General features: G+C 41.3%; 1 protein-coding gene across 1 annotated transcript in view; it reads left to right on the top strand.

Moving 5' to 3' along the window:
• The window catches only part of LOC125456314 (testicular spindle-associated protein SHCBP1L-like), a 57,999-nt gene that overhangs the window by 2,838 nt on the left and 33,142 nt on the right, over positions 1 to 22,019 (top strand). The window contains exons 2-4 of the mRNA XM_048539343.2: positions 8,428 to 8,577; positions 15,621 to 15,835; positions 15,924 to 16,010. Coding sequence (XP_048395300.2) covers positions 8,428 to 8,577; positions 15,621 to 15,835; positions 15,924 to 16,010 — 452 coding nt within the window. The remainder of the gene's footprint in view (positions 1 to 8,427; positions 8,578 to 15,620; positions 15,836 to 15,923; positions 16,011 to 22,019) is intronic.

The raw sequence follows: 22,019 nt of genomic DNA, 5'->3' as shown, positions 1-22,019 counted from the left end.
AAAAACCTACAAATGCTGGAAATGTGAAAAGAAGTCTGTGCATGTCAGAAATAAACAGATCAGTCAGGAGCTGTAAAGAGAAGAAAATTGAAGAAATTCACCAGACTCTGTAAAGGTGCCTTCAGATTGGGAATTTGTTGATGTAATACTATTTCAGGTAACATTTAAGACAGGGTTAAGGAGAACCTTTTTCTCAGAGTTGAGCCTTTGGAACTTTCTTCCTCAGCGAGTGGTTAAAAACACAGTTCTTGATTATTATTAAGGCAGAGGTAGATAACCTTTCATTGCCTTGTCAAGAAACTATCGGGACTGGGTGATAATGTGGATTAATCAGATTGGCTATGATCTTCTTGAATGCTCCAGAGGCTGAAGGGCTGACAGGCCCAATCCTGCTCCTAATTCATATGTTTGTAACTCCTTAATTCAAGAAAGGAGGGAGACATAAGGAAGGAAATTACAGGTCAATAAGTCTAAAATCTATCATAGGGAAATGCTGAAATCAGTTTTTAAATTTTAAGTTATTATAAGGCCTTTAGGACATCTTAGGGAAAAGTGGGATTGATTTCCAGTGCTAATGGGAACTGCAGATGCTGGAGAATCCGAGATAACAAAGTGTGAAGCTGGATGAACACAGCAGGCCAAGCAGTGCTCCTAAGATGCTGCTTGGTCTGCTATGTTCATCCAGCCCCACACTTTGTCATCTCTTGATTTCCAGTGCACTATCCTAATGAGTCATGGCACGAACAACTTACATTGATAAAAAGATTAAGAAGTTGTAATGCTACACTTGGGTTAAAAGCAGACAAGTAGAAGAGAAAACAAAATTAGGAAGGCGAAGTTTTTATATTTATACTAAATATGTGGTACTCATGAATATAGCAGGTCCTGCTGTTGTAGTTACACTCAGTAAGTGGTAATTTGTCTTCATGTGTTTATATACGTATGCTGTCAAGATTGTCAATTCTAGAGTTGTCTTGAGCATTAAATGGTGTAATTTGTTGTAGTCTATTTTAGTGTGATTTGCTGTGGTTTAGTGTACTGTGGTCTAACTTCATCCACGCTGTTATTTATGTCCAGTGATTCACAGCTCTGTGATATCATCACAATGTTGTTTCAGCATACTGGCAACCTTGTTCAACCTGCCCCCTCATGCATTTCCCTGGAAGAACATTGATTAATAATTATATACTTAAATAAATTACCTAGTTTACATTTTACAACACTTATTCAGTATTTTCTTCCTAGGTTCTCCTTGTTGAGCAAAAAAGTCTATCACCAGGTATAGAAATACTTGAGGTAAAATTGAGTACCTGCATTTATTCTGCTAGCTTACATTAGATTGATCTAGCACTCCAATAACAGACCTTGAAAGGTTAGTTTGATCCAATGGGATCTGTCTGAGAGACTGTCACATTGTGGTACACCATTGGTGGGTCTCATTTTGTTTCATTTGAGCAGGTGGGTCCTGTATTAAGAATAGAAACTGGGTAAGCAGGGACAGTGAGATGAGCTGTTAACATTGCATTGGATAGCTTCTTCATTTGTTTCTGAAACATCACATTGACAAGCCCTGGCAGTTGAATTCTAATGGTACCCTTCTTTTGAAGGTGCCTTGTCCGGACTGATTGTCCTTGTCCCAGTGTTTTTAACATTTCAATGTGGTAAAATTTATTATGTGCTATGGGGAGGATAAGGCAACCATGGCTTCCAATAGAAGTCAGAAACAGCATAAAAGTGAAAGAGAAAGCGTACACTGTGGTGAAAATTAGAAGAAGCCAGAGGATTGGAAGCCTTTAAAATCCAGCAGAGGATAACTTAAAAAGGCAATGAGGGGGATAAAGATGAAATATGAGAGAAAGCTAGATGGAAGTATAAAAGAAGATTGCAAGAGCATTTTTAGATATCTGAAAAGTAAGAAAGAGGCAAGATTGAACATTAGACTGCTGGAAAATAAGCCTGGAGAAGTTATAACAGGAAACAAAAGAAATGGCTGAGGAACTGAATAGATACTCTGCATCAGTTTACACTGTGGAAGACACCAGCAGCATATCAGAACTTCGTCAAAGCCAGGGGATAGAGGTAAGTGTAGTGGCCATCACAAGGAGAAAGTTGTGGGAAAGCTGTAAGGTCTGATGGTGGATAAATCAACTGGACGTGATGGACTGCACTCCAGAGTTCTGAAGGAGAAAGCTGAATGATTATTCAGGTCTTGGTGATCTGTAAGGAATTCCTGGACTCGGGGAGGATACAAGAGGACTGGAAAATGGATTCTACTAAGATTAACATGCAGGTTCAGTTGGCAGTTAAGAAGGCAAATGCATTGTTGGGATTCATTTCAAGAGACCTAGAATACAAGAGCAGAAATACTGCTGAGGCTGTATATGGAACTGCATTAAGAATATTGTGAGCACTTTTGGGCTGTGTACCCAAGGAAAGATGTGCTTGCATTGAAGGGGGTCCAGAGAAGGTTTGTAAGCATGATCCCAGGGATGAAAGGCTTGTTTTTTGAGAAGCGGTTGAAGAATCTGGGTCTGTACTTGCTGTAGTTTAGAAGAGGGGAAATCTGATTGAAACTTACAGAATACTGAGAGGCCTGGATACAGTGGATGTGAAGAACATGTTTCTACTGGTAGGAGAGACTAGGACCTTAGAGCACAGCCTGAGATTGATAGGACAGCCTTTTAGAACTGAAATGAATAAGAATTTCTCCAGCCAGAGAGTGGTTAATCTGTAGAAATCATTGCTGCTGAGGGCTGTGGAGGCCGAGTAATTGGGTGTATTTAAGACAGAGACAGATGGGTTCTTGTCTGGAAAGAGGACCGAGGGTCAAGGTGAGAAGGCAGGAGAATGGGGTTGAGAAATATGTCAGAAACATGTCAACATATAGAATGGGAAGTAGACTCAATGGGCCAAATGGCCTTATTTTACTTCTATGTCTTATTGGCTTATTCTGCGCTGGCTTACTCTGGAACTGGAATTCCTTGTGGGAAGCAATCTAAATTGCCTACTACTGCCTGCATAGTACTGTCTCTGAGAACCAATTAACTTGGAATGTAGGGAATCGAGTTTTTAATCTGCGTCCCATCATCAGTTCTGATGGGCACAGCCCTGAAGAGAGTGGGCTGGAGTGGTAAATTTATAAAGCAGTAAAAAATCTGGACTTGTCTCCGATTTTTCGCTGTCTGAACCTCTCATTTTGCCTCTCCTTTGGACTCAGGGTATCCAAGGCAAACTTATTGCATATTGAAAGCCCAGGGTCTTGGCAAATATTTTACACAGCTCACGGTCAAACTGAGAGCCATTGTTTAAAACAACAACACCTGGAATACCATTAATGACTAGCATCTCCTATAGGGCTGTTTCAACAATGTAAGTGATCATTGATGTCAGTTTTCTAATCTCAAACCACCTTGAGTAGCAATTGATCACATTGAAGTTGAACTGACCTTTATACATGAACAGGTCTGTGCTGAAACAGACCCAGGGTTGGTGAGGACACTGAGTATCAAAGGTTCCCATTATTCATTACAGTATGTGACACATATTACAGTTGATGAAGAGATCTTCTGTTTTGTAATTCCTGGCTACCAAACAGCCTCAAGCTCTTGTTCTGCACATAATTATGCCTAATAAATCCTCTGAAGAAAGTAATTCCACAATGAACTGGATACTGGTCATTAATCTTCCAAAACCAGTAAATCCTCAACCACATTTAGCATGCTTGCCTTCCTTGCTCAAACCTTTGAGTATATAGTTGGAATGTTATGTTAAGGTTGTACGATATGTTGGTGAGGCATCTTCTGGAGTGCATTGTCCAGTTCTGGTCGCCCTGTTGTAGGGAGGATATTATTAAGCTGGAGAGTGTTTAGAAGAGATTCTACCAGATATTGGTGGGATTGAAGGTTTGACTTAGGAGGAGAGGCTGGATAGGATGGGACCTTTTTCTACTATAGCGTAGGAGTTTGAGGGGTGGCCTTACATAAGTTTATACAACCATAAGTGGTAGAGATAGGATGAATGGCTGTTGTCTTTTCCCTAGGGTGAAGCATTTCAAGAGTAATGGGCATATTTTAAGGTGAGAGGAGGAAGATTTTAAAAAAAGACATTAGGGCCGGGTTTTTGTACACAGAGTGGTTCGTGTATGGAATGAATTTCCAGAGGAAGTGTTGGATGTGGGTACAAATGCAGCATTTAAAAGATAATTTGTTAAGTAATGATTAAGAAATGTTTGGGATATGCACCAAAAGCAGGCATGTGAGACTGTTTTAATTTGGGATTATGGTCAGCATGGGCTAGTTGGACTGAAGGGTCTATTTCCATGCTGTATGATTCTCTAACAGAAGTGCTGCCTGTGTTCAAAGTAGTCTTTGGGCCATTCTTGAATGCAACTGCTGTGCATGTTAGTGCACTCATGTTCCTTCTTTTGTACTTTCCTAATGAGGTCAAGTTTGTTTCAAGAGGCTGCCAAGGTAATATAGTTGTTTGAGCGTAGGAGTGTACTTCAGCTTCAAAACGTCAAGATGCTGCTTGGCTTGCTGTGTTCATCCAGTTCCACACTTTGTTATCTTGGAATCTCTCTCCCTCTGCAACTCTCTTGTAATCTTTAACTTGTCTGTCTCCTCTCTACCTATCTTCTCCTCTATCCATCTTCGATCCACCTCCCCCTCTCTCACTATTTGTTTCAGAACCCTCTAACCCATCCCCCATTTCTGATGAAGGGTCTAGGCCCAAAATGTCAGCTTTTGTGCTCCTAAGATGCTGCTTGGCCTGCTGTGTTCATCCAGCTCCATACTTTGTTATCTGCATGAGTGATTATTTTAACCATTGTTCTGGAAAGAATATCTTACAATTGATACTTATTTGTGCGTATTAAGTTTCATGTGAGAGTTTTAAAAGTCTAAGCTCAAAGACATTTAGGGGCGGCACGGTGGCTCAGTGGTGAGCACTGCAGTCTCACAGCGCCAGGGATCTGGGTTCGATTTCAGACTCAGGTAACTGTCTGTGTGGAGTTTGCACATTCTCCCCATGTCTGCGTGGGTTTCCTCTGGGCCCTCCGGTTTCCTCCCACAGTCCAATGATGTGCAGACCAGGTGGATCGGCTGTGCTAAATGGCCCGTAGTGTTAAGGTGTGTGTTGCTTATAGGGGGATGGGCCTGGGTGGGATGCTTCAAGAGGCAGTGTGGACTTGTTGGGCCGAAGGGCCTGTTTCCACCCTGTAGGGAATCTAATCTAAATCTAAATCTAAATGAGATCTTTTGCTAACTTCTTTTTTGTCCAGTAAGCAACTAAAGGTTTATAATTGGTCTCAATCATGACTTTGATACTCAGAATATAATCAGAAAATTTTTGAAGGCCTATGTAACCACTAAAAGCCTCTTTCTCAACAATGCTGTACCAGGTTTCTCTATCTCTAAAAGCAAAATGTATGGGCTTTTGCTATTTTGCCTGCTGTTCCTGAAAAAGAATTACCTCAATACCTGTGGCTGAAGCATCGATCGCAGTACTCATGGTATAGATCAGGTTACAATGGATTAAGATACCAATGGATTAGATTAGATTCCTGAAAGTGTGGAAACAGGCCCTATGGCCCAACAAGTCCACACCGCCCCTTGAAGCATCCCACCCAGACCCATCCCCTATAACCCGCACACCCCTGAACACTACAGGCAATTTAGCATGGCCAATCCACCTAGCCTGCACATCTTTGGACTGTGGGAGGAAACTGGAGCACCCGGAGGAAACCCATGCAGACACAGGGAGAATGTGCAAACTCCACACAGACAGTCGCCTCAGGCTGGAATTGAACCCAGGTCCCTGATGCTGTGAGGCTGCAGTGCTAACCACTGAGCCACCGTGCCACCCTTGAGATCAGCATGTTCTTAGTTTTAGAACGTAAGAAATAGGAACAGAGTAGGCCATCTATAAGCAAGCAGGTGATAAATTTTATTTTTGAATACACAAAAGCTGTCTGCTATGATTCGCATTGATTTCTCAGCATTTGAGGTATTTCATGCCAAATTTGATGCCACATGATCAGATTTGTTTCCTTTTTCTTTATGCAAATTTTGTTTATTTTTTGTGAGGAAAATTAATAAAAACTTCTTAGTTGTCCAAGTAAAACTTTGAATTCATCATTCAAACTGAACTGTACATCTAAAACAGCACTTAGAACAGCAGAATCTTTAACAGCTTTCAGTATTAATAGTATAACACCATCTTTACAATACAAAAAACATTTTGGACCCTCCCCTGAACGGATTGAACCTGCTCGAATGTTTAGTAATCATTTTTCTTTTCATGGATACTCATTTCAGATTCCTTCCCTTAGCTGCTAGTGGGCCTTTCTTGCTGTCATTGTTTCCTTCAAATCTTGTTTTCCCTATTAATAATTATGAAGGGCTTTTTGAGACTTAGTGTTTTGGGGCTTACTCTGGAGGAGCTTTCTGCTCAGAGATGTTTCTTTTACAGCAGCTGTTAAGCTCTATGGATTTTCTGGATGCTGGCTTCTCTTAAAGTTGAACCAATGATTGTATTTATAAAAATATCTTTAAAACTTTTGTCTTCTCCAGATTACCTTAGGTCTGTTTCTTGATCTTCTGTTGCCAAGATTTTTTCTAAGTAGTGAATCCCACTGATGACACCATCTTTTATTGTCTAGTTTAATGCCACACTCTGAGTTTGGGTTTAAGATTGCCTTCTCCCTGAACAGTCTAAGTCCAGAACTTTTGTCAGGCTTACATTTCAAAGTAACACTTTATCATATATTAATACTAAATACATGTGTGATGGTCATGAATATAGCAGACTGCAATCTTGTTGTTATGCTAATTAAGTAAGGACTAATCCACCCTTTATAGAATAGAGTCCCTACAGTGTGGAAGCAGGCCATTCAGCCCATCTGGTCTGTGCCAGCCCTCTGAAGAGCCTTCCACACAGACCTACCCTCCTACTCTATCCCTGTAACCCTGCATTTGCTATGGCTACACCTAGCCTGGATATTGTCCATATCTTTTCCTGCAGTTCAATAGAAACAGTCAAACTAAACAAACTTTAAAGATTTCCCTTTAAAGTGTTTCATAGTATCCCTGGATACTATGGGCAATTTAGTATGGCCACGCCACCTAATCTTTGGACTGGGGTAGGAAACCCATGCAGACATGGGGAGAATGTGCAAACTCTACACAGTTGCCCAAGGGTGGAATCAAACACAGGTCTCTGGTGCTGTGTGGTAGCAGTGCTAACCCCGAGCCACTGTGCCACCCCATATGTGCCATGTCCACATTTTCTCAAGACTCTCTGTCGTTCTAGATTGTCTTTAGTGTAACGTAATCTAACACTGCCTGCTATTTGCATTCAGTGTCCAGCTCCAAGACATTATCACAAAGTTGCTCCATGGTCCTGAAATCCTTACACAGTGTGGCATGGAAGAACCAGATTGCTAGTACTTTAGATAATAGAGGGCCACTATATTTAAAAAAAACAAAGTGATAACATTTTGCTCGAAAGATTGTTTAGTTTGATTGTTTCTATTGAATTGCAGGACAAGATCAGGATAATATCCAGGCTTGGCTGATAAGTGGCAAGTGACATTTGTGCCACACAAATACCAAGCTATGACCATTACCAAGAAGATACGATCTAACTATCACCCCCTGATATTCAATGGTGTTACCATCACTGAATCCCCCATTATTAACATCCTGAGTGTTATCATTGACCAGAACTCAACTGGACTCACGACATGAACATATTGGCTACAAGAGCAGGCCAGAAGCTAGAAATACTGCAGCGAGTAACTCACCTGACTCCTCAAAGCCTGTCCACTCTCTACAAGGCACTAATCAGGAGTGTGATGGAATACTCCCTCCTTGGCTGGATGAGTCCAGCCCCAACAACACTCAAGAAGCTTGATACCATCCAAGACAAAGCAGCCTGCTTGATTGATACCACATCCACAAGTACCCACTCCCCCCCGCCACTGACACTCAGTAGCAGCAGCGAGTACTGTCTATATGATGCACTGCAGAAATTCACCAAAGATCCTCAGACAACACCTTCCAAACCCATGAACACTCCCATCTAGAAAGACAAGGGCAGCAGACATATGGGACCACCACCACCACCTCCAAGTTCCTCTCCAAGTCACTCACCATCCTGACTTGGAAATATTTCACTATTCCTTCACTGTCGCTGGGTCAGAATTCTGGAATTCCCTCCCTAAGCAGCAATTTAAGATTGCAGCTCACCACCACCTTCTCAAGGGCAACTAGGGATGGGTAAGAAATGCTGGCCAGCCAGCAACACCCACATCCCACAGATGAATAGAAAAAAAAATTACTAGTTAAATAGATTGAATTTGTTAGGTAACTGCATGGTCATTTGTGTGGAATGAAACCTAAAACATTTAATTGTCTTACTTTTTCAAAGGCAGAAGAAGCAGATGAAGCAATGAGCAAGTACCTCACTGAAAAGCTTCGTGCAAGAAGTACATGGTTAGGAGTATGGAAAACAAATCCAGAGCTCTTTTTTGTAAAGTATGATGAAGGATCTATACCCTATGTTGGTGTCTTGGTTGAGGTAGGTTGCATAATGTAAACTGACAATTTTTGTTTGCTCTGAATTGTAGTGAATTCTAAAGCTAATTTTGTACACATTTTGCAGTATTTTAATGGGTTTGCCTAGGAATAAATAAGAACATATTATGATTGCATGCTTACCTTGTGATAAATTTGTCACTGACATTTAGCATTGGGAAAACTTGTTAATACTTAGCTGGGAAAACCGTCTAAGGACAATCATATTTTTCCATCTTCAACTTTCTTATCTGAAATTGTGTTTTAATTCCCCTACCAGCAACATTTGTGATAGTTACCATTTACAAGAAACTTAACTGACAGTGAGAGTGGCAACAAGAGCAGGTCAGAGACAGAGAATTCTTCAGCATTAAATTTAACTCCTGACACTCAATGGGTGCTCCCCATTTATGAGGCACAACAGTCAAGAATAAAAAAATCAAAAACAGAATAATCTTCACCTGCCCTGGATGAATACAGCTCCAAAAGTACTCAAGAAGCAACTGGCCCTCATCACCACCTTAAACACTCCCTCCATCCCTTCCGGAGCCACTTTCTGGAAGCACAGTCCATCTAGTATGCCTGTAATGTTGATAGGAATGGAATTCCAGGTTTTTGATGGCAATATAATTCCTAGACAGGATGACATATGACTTGGAGGGGATCTTGCATGTGGTGATGCACCATGTACCTTCTATGCTTGTCCTTGTCCTTCTGGATTTGGAAGGTGTTGTCAAACTAGGGTTGTTGTAGTGCATGTTCTTTATTATAGACATAGCTACCATTGTGCACCAGTGATGGAGGGAGTGTTTAAGGTAATGATGAGTGCCAGTTGCCTCTTGAATACTTTTGGAGCTGTATTCATCCAGGACAAGTGAAGATTATTTTGTTCTTTACTTATTGTTCTTGATGGTTGTGCCTCGTAAATGGGGAGCATGCATTGAGTATCATGAGTTAAACTACATGCTGAAGAATTCTCCATCTCTGACCTGCTCTTGTTGCAACTATCAGTGTCATTTAAGTTTTTGGTAAATGATAACTGTCACAATGTGGATGGTAGGGGAATTCCACAATGGTAATGTTGCCGGATGTCAACGGAAATGGTTGATTCCTTCTTGTTGGAGATGTCATCGCTTGGCATGCTACTTTTTACTTATTGATCCAGGACAAAGTCCCAAGTCCACATTGAGGACTCCCTCCATTGTTTTGTGTGGCACCACCACATACCAAAAGTTAGGCATCAGTCTAGTGAAGTGACAATATATATGAATGCTAAACAGTGAAACTGAAAAGTGGTCAATCTTAACTTTTTGCTCCTCCACTGACTCTGCAAGATCTGCTGTGTAATCTCAGCATGATTTGTTTATATTGCAAAATCTGCACAACTGTATGCACAGAATTAAGCAATCCCACAATGAACAAATCAGATATAACTTTGCAGTCATGCCACATTAAACCGCGAATGTTTGAGCAACAGTTCACCAAGTAATATTAAGAGGGGCTTTGTTATCTTCTCCATTCTTATGATGGCAGAATCCAGCACCTCAATTGAAAAGAAGAGGTGGAAACATCAGCTATCTTCACCAAGAAATGCTAAATGAATGATTCGTTGTGGCCATCTAAGATCCTCAGCATTATGAATGGTGGTTGTTAGCCAATTTATTTATTTGTTGAGACATCAAGAAGTGGCTTGAGTACACTGAGCAACAAAAGCTATGGTCCTGACAACATTGCAGCTGTAGAACTCAAATCATGTATTCCAAAACAAGCTGTGCCAATAAAACTATTCCAGTATCTGCAATATTGGCATCATTAAGCAAAGTATAAAAGTGCTGACGTGTCCAATTTACAAAAAACAGGAAAAATCTAATACGGTCAATTGCCGCAACACTAATCTTCGTTCAATCACCAGAATTGTGCTGGAAGGATTTTTCAACGGTGCTGTCAGGAAATATTTACTTACCCATGATATGACCCTGCAGGCTTCGTTTGAATTCTGGCAGGACCGCTGAGCTCCAAATATCACCGCAGCCTGAGCCTAAATATTGACATAAACACATGCTTAGAGTTTAGCTCTTATTTTGAATGTACTTGACATCAAGGCAATATTTGACCTTTTCGTTTGTACATGGGTGTATGCACTCTGGCAAGGCCATTTTAATCGCCATCCCTAATTGCCCTTGAACAGCTTGTACTGGGCCAATTTCCTAAACCTCTGTAGTCCTTGTGATGCAGATACATCTGTGGGTTAAGGTAGTTCCAGGCCTCCAGTTCAGCAGGAACGAGGGAATAGCAATGTTGTGTTAAGTCACAATGGTATGTGACTTGGAAGGAAATTTGGAGATAGTTATGCTGTCATGCATCTGTTGCCTTTGTTTTTCTAGGTAATGTAATTCATAGTTTTGGATTGTGTTGTCAATGTAGTCTTGGCAATTTCTTGCAGTGCATCTTATTACCACTATGGTTCCCCATGTTTCCACCTTAAACATTAATTTCCTTTACCACCAATGCAATCATGTGGACTGCATTATCCTGGATGATGTTGAGTTTCATGTGTGAAGTTGAAGCTGCACTTGTGTATGATGAGTGTAGAATATGCCACCACATTTCTGACTTATGCCTTGTAGCTAGCAGACATTCTTTGGGGATTCATAAATTTGTCTCTGGATTCCCAGCCTTGAAGATTGGAGTCTTTTGCTCAGGCTGAGTGTGAGCTTGAACCAATTCTGGGGCAAGTCTCTGCTCTGAGAGAACAATGAAAGGGATACTCAAAACTTTATTATATACTTAAAATAATATGTGACTCATTAATGCTGCAGGCCAAATTAAAGATCTGCAGCCTTGGCAGGATACCAGCTGCACTGTCAAAGTCAGTCAGTTCCACTATCGGATGGAGAATGTGAGGGTGATACGATCTTGAGGCCTTCTCTGAGGAGTTTTGTGCTTTAATGAAGTAAAGACTGACTTCAGTTATGAGGCCACATCTGTGGGGGAATGTTTTGAGTATTGCAAATGAAGTATAGACTTATGATTTTTTGAGTGAAGTTTAATGAGGCAACATTACACCTGAAAGGGCAGCGTCAGACATGCAGTTTTGATTGCCAATTGGGCTGAAGAGTGTGAATTCACTTAAATGCCGGTCACGATACAGAATAGGAAAGAAGCTTGGGAACTTTGATTTTTAAGAAAGGATAAATTATCCTGATAAAAGGTAACAAATACTACTGTCTGTTGAAAACACAGTGATGAAGATTGCAAGACATTGTGTCGGAAGGCTCCTGGAGCATGGAATTTCTTTTGTCTGTTTTAGTTATTCGAATTCTCACATAGCTTCCGAGTTCATACTAAACATCACCAAATACTTACAACATGAAGAATATTCCTTTCTCTCGGTGGTAGTTTAATCCACTATGTAGCTGTTGCCTGACCTCCTTTTCCTACATGTCATTATAACAAGGAACAGCAGTTGGAACTTTCTCTAGTTCGCACTAGCCTTGCCTAGGCCTATCGGATGACATTGGTTTCTGTATTACAGCTGTGGATTTATTAACTTGAATCGTATGGTAAAATCATGGTGAAAGTGTCAGCAACCTCTGGAGACTGCAGTTAAACCCAGAAGTTCAGAAAGCTCCTTTCAGTATTCTGCACATTTCTAAATATCAGTGAACTGATGAGCAACTCGACTTTTACACTCATCATGTTGCTGTAGAAACCTGTAAAATGTTTACACCATTTTGTTTGTAGTGTAACTGAGATTTTGACTACACACCAAGTTCATAATAATTGGTAACTAGCTTCCACTGACCCTGAGAAAATCATGTTATATTGTTGAATGTCTATTTCCTCCATCATATTTCCAAATATTTTTAAAAAGAAGTTTGTTCATCTGGAATATTTTAGTTTCTGCCTTAATTCATATGTAACTTACAAATCATATATTTGACTCACTGGAGTGTTTAAACTAAAAAGTGAAGAGATTCAATGGTTTTTGTTCCTGCTTTGCTGTCTAAGGAAAAAAAATCTTTATTGCGATTGATTTCTTGATGGCGCCATTGTTGTTGACTGACTGGAGATTGCCTTGACTTGGCAGAAGGTTCATATTTATATCAGGAAAATGGAAATTCACATCACACGGATGGCTGGATGTTTGTTGATAGCTTGCTTCAAGAGTAGCAACAAGTCCCTTTGCTTTACCAGTGACTGCGAGATCCAGCAGTTTGTTGATGCAGCCTACCACAGAATCTTGTACAATGGCCAGAATAATGGCTTCAGTTTTCCCATTGTTTAATTGGAGAAAATTTCTGCTTGCCCAATACTGCATGTCAGATAAGTAGATTGATAATTTTATAATGGTGGAAGAGTTAGGAGAGGTACGAATGGTTTTGGATGATCCCACCAAAAGGCAACATGTGGATGAGAAATAAAAATGTGTTTGGAAGACATCAGAAGTAACAGTATAAGAGTAGGCGTAAAAAAACCATTGCAAGTGGTACTCTGGCCATGATCAGCCAAGTAACCATGGGACTAGCTGAAAGAACTTTCACCCAGCTGGATGATAGTAGAAAGGCATTGGAAGGGAGATTGGTGTAGTGAACCACGTCAAACTCTGCAGGCTAATCAAAAAAGCAGTGAGACAACATTTATCCACTTAGTGGATTGGACCTCAGGTAAAATAATTGCTGAGCAGCACATAACAGTTAAGATGTGAACTGTATCTCCTAGTTTTATTTTCTGGCAATTTGAGACACAACTGGTTAGGATATAGCCCACTCGTGCATGCAGTGTTTATTTCCTGAACTAACTGGAAGCTTGGTGCTTTAAACCCCAATTCTTTTAAAATGGCATCTTACAGTAAAAACCTCATCAAATTGCTTTTATATAATTCCACTACCAAAGCACTTCATAGCATAATAAGGCATACATTCACAACAGAACAAACAAAGGTATTAATACAAGTTTTTTTTCTGGTCAGCTCTCAGACTGAGAAATGCAATTGCCGCAAGAACAAACTGTTGCAAGAACTTGCGTGGAAGCTGTTATGCTGCAACTACCACAGTTCTGGCTGATCAGCAGAGACTTTCACTGTTTCACTGTTTGCCATAGGTACATTGGAATGATTTAAACATTGATAATGAACACGTGCGGCCATATCATGAGCATGCCTTCAGTCGCCATCAAGTGGGGCTTTACTCTGGAGCTTCTGCTGAGGATAGGGATGCTATCCACTGAACCTCAAGAGAAGATGTGAAGCTTGATTAAAGAGTTATGATTGAAGGGGTTCTTAACTAAGGAGAAAGAGGTCAGAAGAAAGAAGTCAAGATACAAAGGCAGTTCCACGGCTTAGAGCTTGTGCAGCTAACGGCACAGTAAGCTTCAGTGGAGTGTCTAGATTTGCAGGAGGGCAGAACTTGATTGGGGGGCAGTGCAGAGCTAATGGAGGTGACAAAAATTGAGGTAAAACAATTCAGGATTTGGAGGGAAAGGATGAGAATTTTTAGATCAAGGTTTACGTGGTCTAGGATCCAGTGCAGCTTTGCAGGCGGTATGATGATGGTTCATTAGGCCTTGGTATAGGTTAGAAAATTGGCAGCAGAAATTGGAGCAGCTCAAGTTTTCAAGGTGCAAGATGAAAGATAATCCAGGAAAGCATTTGAACAATGTTGGTCACAGGCAACATGAACACTGATGAGAGTTCTACTTATGAGGAAAGTTTCATATTACAGGGGCAGAAAAAAGGTAGTCTTTGTGATGGAGATGAAATGGAGTCACTTCAGTAAATGTGAGCTTCAGCTGATTTGTAAATATAGGTGCATAGAGTTCCAGTTGTTTTAATGCTACTTATATTTTCAGCCTTGTGGAGATTGCCTGCCTTAGATGCACTTTTCCTAATTGTTTGCAAGCTGTTCAGCCTTCATGTAGAAAGTTTCTTTGCAGTCAGTTTGTTATTCACTTTCTGATCTAGCATGGCTGGGAGCTACATAAAATTAATGTTATGTTTTCAAATTCTTTCAATTTACCACAGTTGTAATTTGTTTTATTCTCAGGATATGGACCTCTCTGGCAGGCTGGCATTTATTGCCCTTCCAAAATTACCCTTGAGAAGGTTGTGGTGGGATGCCTTGTGAATTGTTGTTGCCTGTTTGCTTCATAAAGTGAAGAGTATGGTCAGCAGGTACTGAAAAAGTGCAGAAGAGAGTCGGGTAGCATTCCAAAGCAGTGCAAGAAAGAGGAGGAACAGCACTTTCTGAAACAGCATGCAAGACGCAGGGACAACAGCCTCTGAAACAGTGCAAGGGAGACTAGGGCCAATAGCTTCTGAAGCAGTGTAAGAGAGTGGGTGCAGAGGCTTCTGAAACATGGGGAGAGACTGCTGATAGCAGTTTCTGAAACAACATGTTTGAATTTCTGCAGTGCACCTTGTAAATGGTGCTCACTACTCCAACTGTATCTCAGTGGTGGATGAGTTGAATGCTTTTGGATATTGTGCCAGTCAGTCAGACTGATTTATACTTGGTGTTGTCAAACAAGTGGGCAGAATTCCATTGTACAAATCACTTGTTTCTTGTAGTTGGTGGACAGGCTCCTGGGAGTCAGGAAGTGAATTACTTGCTGCAGTATTTCTAGCCTCTGGCACGCTGTTATACCCAAGGTGTTTATATAGCTAGCCTATTTAATATTATGGTCAACGGTAGCCCTGAAGATATTGATTGTAGAGCATTCTGTGCTGGTAATAACATAGAATGTTGATGGTTGGATTCGACCCCGTTGGAGATGATCAGTGCCTGGTAAATCCTATTTTCCACCAAGCTTTAATATTATCCAGATCTTGCTGTGTCTATGTTAATGGAAATGCTTTACATGCAGGAGTGGATATTATCTGATCATGCAGAACTAAAAATATTGAAACAATAATGTTTGCAAGTAATTTACCTTGTGGGCTGACGGTTATATAATTTTTTTAATATATGGAGCTCATATGTTTTAAGTTAATGAAGGTCCTAGTAATTGTGAACTGTAATTTTTTGTCTTGGCTTTAATGTTTTGTAGGTCACGTGCAGGCCTCGACAAAGCCAATCTTCTCATTTGCGAGCTACAGTATCAATCATAGAACCGTATTCTTCTAATATCGCTAATCTGCCAAGAGAACTTGTTGAGGAAGTTTTGGAGGAGCTAGATCACTGTGTTCCGTTGTTGGAAGTTTATCCAATAGATGATCAGGATTCTGCTGTATGTGGTATTGCTCAAGCCTTGGAAAATGTTAGGTAAATACAAAAACAAACTTTTCTAAATTTAATAATCATGTCAGTTTCCATGGATCTTCTAATTATGCTCTTATTATGAACTTTTCAGGTTCTTTTATGACTTTCTGTGGAGAGACTGGGATGATGAGGAAGGCTGCGATAATTACACTGCACTTATAGAAGAACGTATACGTTTGTAAGCCAGTTCTATTAAATTTTCTAAAAACATAGCAACTAATGATGGTGAGAAAAGCAAAAAAATGATAAAAGTTCAATGTTTTATTATTAATGCATATATAAGAATGAAGAAATTGAACTGTGTTTGGAATAATCCCAGACATGGGGTCTCACATTTGTAGAGGGCAGAAGTCTTTGTGTAGGTTGCTACTTAAAATGGTTCCAGATGCAGTGAAGACCTTAGTCTCCACTTTAGAAGCTGTACTGAAGAGGCTTGGAGCTGTCCTGGAAGCACCTTCATAACAGCTCGCCACAATTTTTATTGATGGCCAAGAACCTGTTACCACACACTACTTTGACTTTGCAAGGAGTGTAACAACAATGCTAACGTGGCAGAAAGAAGGACAGGTGACAGTTTCACTTCTTGGTATGAGAACCAATGCATATCCCAACTGTTATTCAGTAAGAATTCCTAGTTATGCATCAGCTAGTGCTACTTTTCCTTTCTCATCTTTTTTTCACAGTCAAGGTACAGGGTCAGTTTCCTTCCTTGGATTGCTCGATTCTATTGATGAAGATGGAGTAGAATCCTAACCTTAAACAGTCCAGATATTTGATGAGATATCAAGGTGTAGAGCTCGATGACCACAGCAGGCCAAGCAGTATCAGAGGTGCAGGAAAATTGCTGTTTCGGCCCAGACCCAAGAGTCTAGGCCTGAAACGTCAGCTTTCCTGTTCCTCTGCTGCTTAGCCTGCCGTGTTCATCCAGCTCTACACCTTGTTATCTCAGATTCTCCAGCATCTGCAGTTCCTACTATCTCATCATTATTTTCAGCCTTGTTACAGTGTTTTTGATTGCTTTCAGTACAAGGAAATGCATGCCTAGTCCATTAGCCATCCACCCCTTCCTGAGTTTATAATTTTTGGCACCATCCACTATTTCAAGATCAAATGAACAGCATGGATCTTGCAGCTTCCTGAGATTGCAGGCTTAGTTATCAATTTATGATACTTTTATTACAGTTACTATATTTCATTAACAGAAGATTTTTATATTTTGTTTCTTTAACATTGAAGAAAAGCAAAAACAATGGTGATTTTTTTTTCTCAAACGGATTTTTTTCTACAAGCTTTTCAGAGGCCTACAGTGATCAGCTGAAGACTTTTTTCTAAATTTGGAAACTTAAGAAAAGGCTGTACATGTTTTAAGTGGAGTTTTTTTACATTGCAAGTGTTTTTCTTTTGAATAGCCGAGGAACTTTTTTTAAATGGAGTTGTGTTTTCATTTTGGGTTTCGGCTCTGAATATGACTATTTTCATCTGAGGAATTTATTGAAAAGGCGTTGTTTTAACTCAGTAAATCAGCTAAGTGCTTTATTATTTAAGAACTAAGTTTGATTATTTTTAAAAATCATTATATTTTAACACTACTTCCTCAAGGTTATGAAAGGTAGTTATAAAAGTTGCTTTTTTTAGGCGTAATGACATTGAGGGCGTATGAGAGGTACAGTGAGCTGGCTAGTACATTTAGCAAAGTTATTCCAAGAGGATCAGATAGATGGGTGACTGTCAGGAAAAGTAAGAAGTTAGTTCAAATGTCTCCGGTGGTTCTGTGGCAGTGAGCATAAATTTAGGTTGACATATTGCTTTCCTGGTGCTGCAATTAAGGATGTCTCTAAATGTTTCAAGCATATTTTTAAAGGAGATGTTGAGGAGCTAAAACAAAAATTAACACATTGGTAAGAATCACATTTTTAGGGAAAGGATTAAAGCTTTACAGTGTGAATAAAAGAGGTTAGGTATTTAGATTTTAAAAATACTAATACCTGGTTTACTCCCAATGCCAAACTCAAATGAGGGAAGGAACAAAAGGATAAAGAAGATGAATCAGTGGCTGAAGAGCTGGTGTTTTGTTGAGGGATTCAGATTTTTGGACAATTGGAATCTCTTCTGGGACAGAAAAGAACTGTTCAAAAAGGATGACTTTAACCTGAACTGGAAAGTGACCAATATCTTAGAGGGCAGCTTTGATTGTGATTTTATTGTCATGTGTATTTTGCAGTAAGAATACAATAAAATACAGTGAAAAGCTTTCATTTGTCATTATGATACGGTGCCATTTTGAATAATTTGAGAAGGTAGGAATTAAAGAAAAATTCAGCTGAAAGAGATTCCATCAGTCCTGATCTAGCTCCTCACCACCGATGAAGCCTGTGCCAACATCCCTTCTCCACTGCATCATTGCCATCTATTCTGGACCCAACCAACATTGAATTCGCCAATGTTCAGGTGCCATCTTAGCTGTTGGGCCGATAATCCTGTACCACTGCCTCGCCGCTGCCTGCAGTGGACCAACCAATATCAGAGTTGCGTCTCCGAGCACAGAGCCCACCTCATCAATGTTGTTGTGATGCCTTTCTGCCATCGCTTCGCTGCAGCCAGTACCAGACCCAAGCAACAACAAAGTCACTGATCCTTCGGCACCATCCTTTGCAACTGGGTCTACCTTGCCGATGTTACCTCTACTGCTGATTCTAGGTTTTGTGCTTGTCCCAGAAAAATAGGTAGGGGCCTGCTTGAGATCCATGCCCTTGGCCCGCTCAGGATCCCTGGTAGGCCCAGCCAAGGTCCATGCTCTGGTTCTCTCTCCCCAGGTCTGCACCCTGTACCTCATTTGAGACGGTTAGAGGTCCATGTTAGGCCCAGTTGAGTTTGTGTCCTGGGTCCACTCAAGGTCTGGGCCCTGGGTCTGCTTGAGATTTGCACGCTGGCTCTCACCACTGCCATTGCTGTCCAAGCTCTGGATAAAGTAAGTTTTTTTTTGAAAAAGTAAAGGTTTGAAGGGATAAGGGCCAAGAGCAGGCAGGTAGGACTACTTTAGTTTGAGTTTATGTTCGGCATGGACTGGTTGGACTGAAGAATCAGTTCCTGCGCGCTCTGACACTCTGACTGTGATGCTATGAATCAGTCATGGGGCTGAATCTTACCTTATTTTGGCTAGTTTCATCTGGTTTTATTTTGGAGGTATTTTTGACAAAGCCTAGTGCAATCTCTTACTGTGTCTTACTAAACCCACCACATAATATCTAATATCATACCATGCCCTCGTGGCACCTAATTTGCCCAATACTAGCCCCATCTTATCCTGTACCGTTCCTGTAAAAACTCTCCACTATCCAGATACCTGCTGAAAGACCAACATTGCTGGTGACTGCGCCATCTTTACAAGGCCAGTATGCATCTGTCCAAGCACTTGTACTCCAAAGTTGCCTGCTCCATAAGGCCATAAGACGTAGGAGTGGAAGTAAGGCCATTCGGCCCATTGAGTCCACTCTGCCGTTTATTCATGGCTGATGAGTATTTCAACTCCACTTCCCTGCACTCTCCCCGTAGCCCTTGATTCCTTGTGAGATCAAGAATTTATCAATCTCTGCCTTGAAGACATTTAACTTCAATGTTCCACTGCGCTCTGTGGCAATGAATTCCATAGGCCCACCAATCTCTGGCTGAAGAAATGTCTCCTCATTTTCCGTTTTAAATTTACCCCCTCTAAGGCTGTGCCCACGGGTCCTAGTCTCCCCGCCTAACGGAAACAACTTGCCAGCGTCCACCCTTTCTAAGCCATACATTATCTTGTATGTTTCGATTAGAACTCCGCTCAACCTTCCAAACTCTAATGAGTACAATCCCAGGATCCTTAGCCGTTCATCATGCGTTAAACCTACCATTCCAGGGATCATCCGTGTGAATCTCTGCCGACACACTCTAGTGCCAGTAGTCCTTCCTGAGGTGTGGGCCCCAAAATTGGACACACTGTTCTAAATGACGCCTAACTAGAGCTTTATAAAGTCTCAGAAGCACATCACTGCTTTTATATTCCAACCCTCTTGAGATAAACGACAACATTACATTCGCTTTCTTAATCACGGACTCTAGCTGCAAGTTAACCTTTACAGGAATCCTGGACCAACACTCCCAGATCCCTTTGTAGTTCTGCTTTTCGAATTTTCTCACTGTTTACAAAATATTCCATGCGTGTATTCTTTTTCCCAAAGTGCAAAACCTCGCATTTGCTCATGTTGAATTTCAGCAGCCATTTCCCGGACCACTGTCCTAAACTGTTAAATCTTTCTGCAGCCTCCCCACATCCTCAGTACTACCTGCCTGTCCACCTATCTTCATATCATCGGCAAACTTTGCCAGAATGCCCCCAGTCCCTTCATCCAGATCATTAATATACAAAGTGAACAGCTGCGGCCCCAACGCTGAACCCTGCGGGACACCACTTGTCACTCTTGCTCGTGACGGATATATAGAACATAGAGAAATGGCTAGCACGAGGGGTCATAGTTTTAAGCTGGTTGGTGGAAAGTATAGAGGGGATGTCAGAGGCAGGTTCTTTACGCAGAGAGTTGTGAGAGCATGGAATGCGTTGCCAGCAGCAGTTGTGGAAGCAAGGTCATTGGGGTCATTTAAGAGACTGCTGGACATGCATATGGTCACAGAAATTTGAGGGTGCATACATGAGGATCAATGGTCGGCACAACATTGTGGGCTGAAGGGGCTCAGTCAACCTCTCTTCATAAGATAAGCCCTCCAGTCCAGGCAGCATCCTGGTAAACCTCCTCTGAACCCTCTCCAAAGCATCCACATCTTTCCTATAATACGGCGACCAGAACTGGACACAGTATTCCAAGTGCGGTCTAACCAAAGTGTTATAGAGCTGCAACAAGATCTCACGACTCTTAAACTCAATCCCCCTGTTAATGAAAGCCAAAACACCATATGCTTTCTTAACAACCCTGTCCACTTGGGTGGCCATTTTAAGGGATCTATGTATCTGCACACCGAGATCCCTCTGTTCCTCCACACTGCCAAGAATCCTATCTTTAATCCTGTACTCAGCTTTCAAATTCGACCTTCCAAAATGCATCACCTCGCATTTATCCAGGTTGAACTCCATCTGCCACCTCTCAGCCCATCTCTGCATCCTGTCAATGTCCCGCTGCAGCCTACAACAGCCCTCTACACTGTCAACGACACCTCCGACCTTTGTGTCGTCTGCAAACTTGCTGACCCATCCTTCAATCCCCTCATCCAAGTCATTAATAAAAATTACAAACAGTAGAGGCCCAAGGACAGAGCCCTGTGGAACCCCACTCACCACTGACTTCCAGGCAGAATATTTTCCTTCTGCTACCACTCGCTGTCTTCTGTTGGCCAGCCAATTCTGTATCCAAGCAGCTAGGTTCCCCTGTATCCCATTCCTCCTGACCTTCTGAATGAGCCTACCATGGGGAACCTTATCAAATGCCTTACTGAAGTCCAAATACACCACATCCACAGCTCGACCCTCATCAACTTTTCTAGTCACATCCTCAAAAAACTCTAAGGTTTGTGAGGCATGACTTACCCCTCACAAAGCCGTGTTGACTGTATTTGATCAAGCCATGCTCTTCCAGATGGTCATAAATCCTATCCCTCAGAATCCTTTCTAACACCTTGCAGACGACAGACGTGAGACTTACTGGTCTGTAATTGCCGGGGATTTCCCTATTTCCTTTCTTGAAGAGAGGAATTACATTTGCCTCTCTCCAGTCCTCAAGTACGACTCCAGTGGAGAGCGAGGGTGTAAAGATCTTCGCAAGTGGCGAAGCAATTGCATTTCTCGCTTCCCAAAGCAGCCGAGGACAAATCTGGTCCGGGCCTGGTGACTTGTCACTCTTAATGTTTGACAAAATATTCAGCACATCAGCTTCCTCTATCTCTATCCATTCCAGCGTGCACACCTGCTCTTCAAAGGTTTCATTCACTACAAAGTTCGTTTCTTTCGTAAAGACAGAAGCAAAAAACTCATTTAGGGCTTCCCCTACCTCCTCAGACTCCCCACACAAGTTCCCTATGCTATCCCTGATCGGCCCTACTCTTTCTTTGACCATTCTCTTATTCCTCACATAAGTGTAAAATGCCTTTGTGTTTTCCCTGATTCCTTCTGCCAAGCCTTTCTCATGTCCCCTCCTGGCTCTCC

This window comes from Stegostoma tigrinum, chromosome 8, assembly GCF_030684315.1.
Source record: "Stegostoma tigrinum isolate sSteTig4 chromosome 8, sSteTig4.hap1, whole genome shotgun sequence".
Classification (NCBI taxonomy): domain Eukaryota; kingdom Metazoa; phylum Chordata; class Chondrichthyes; order Orectolobiformes; family Stegostomatidae; genus Stegostoma; species Stegostoma tigrinum.
The sequence above is the reverse complement of the archived record's forward strand: the minus strand, read 5'-3'. Positions and strand labels throughout refer to the sequence as shown.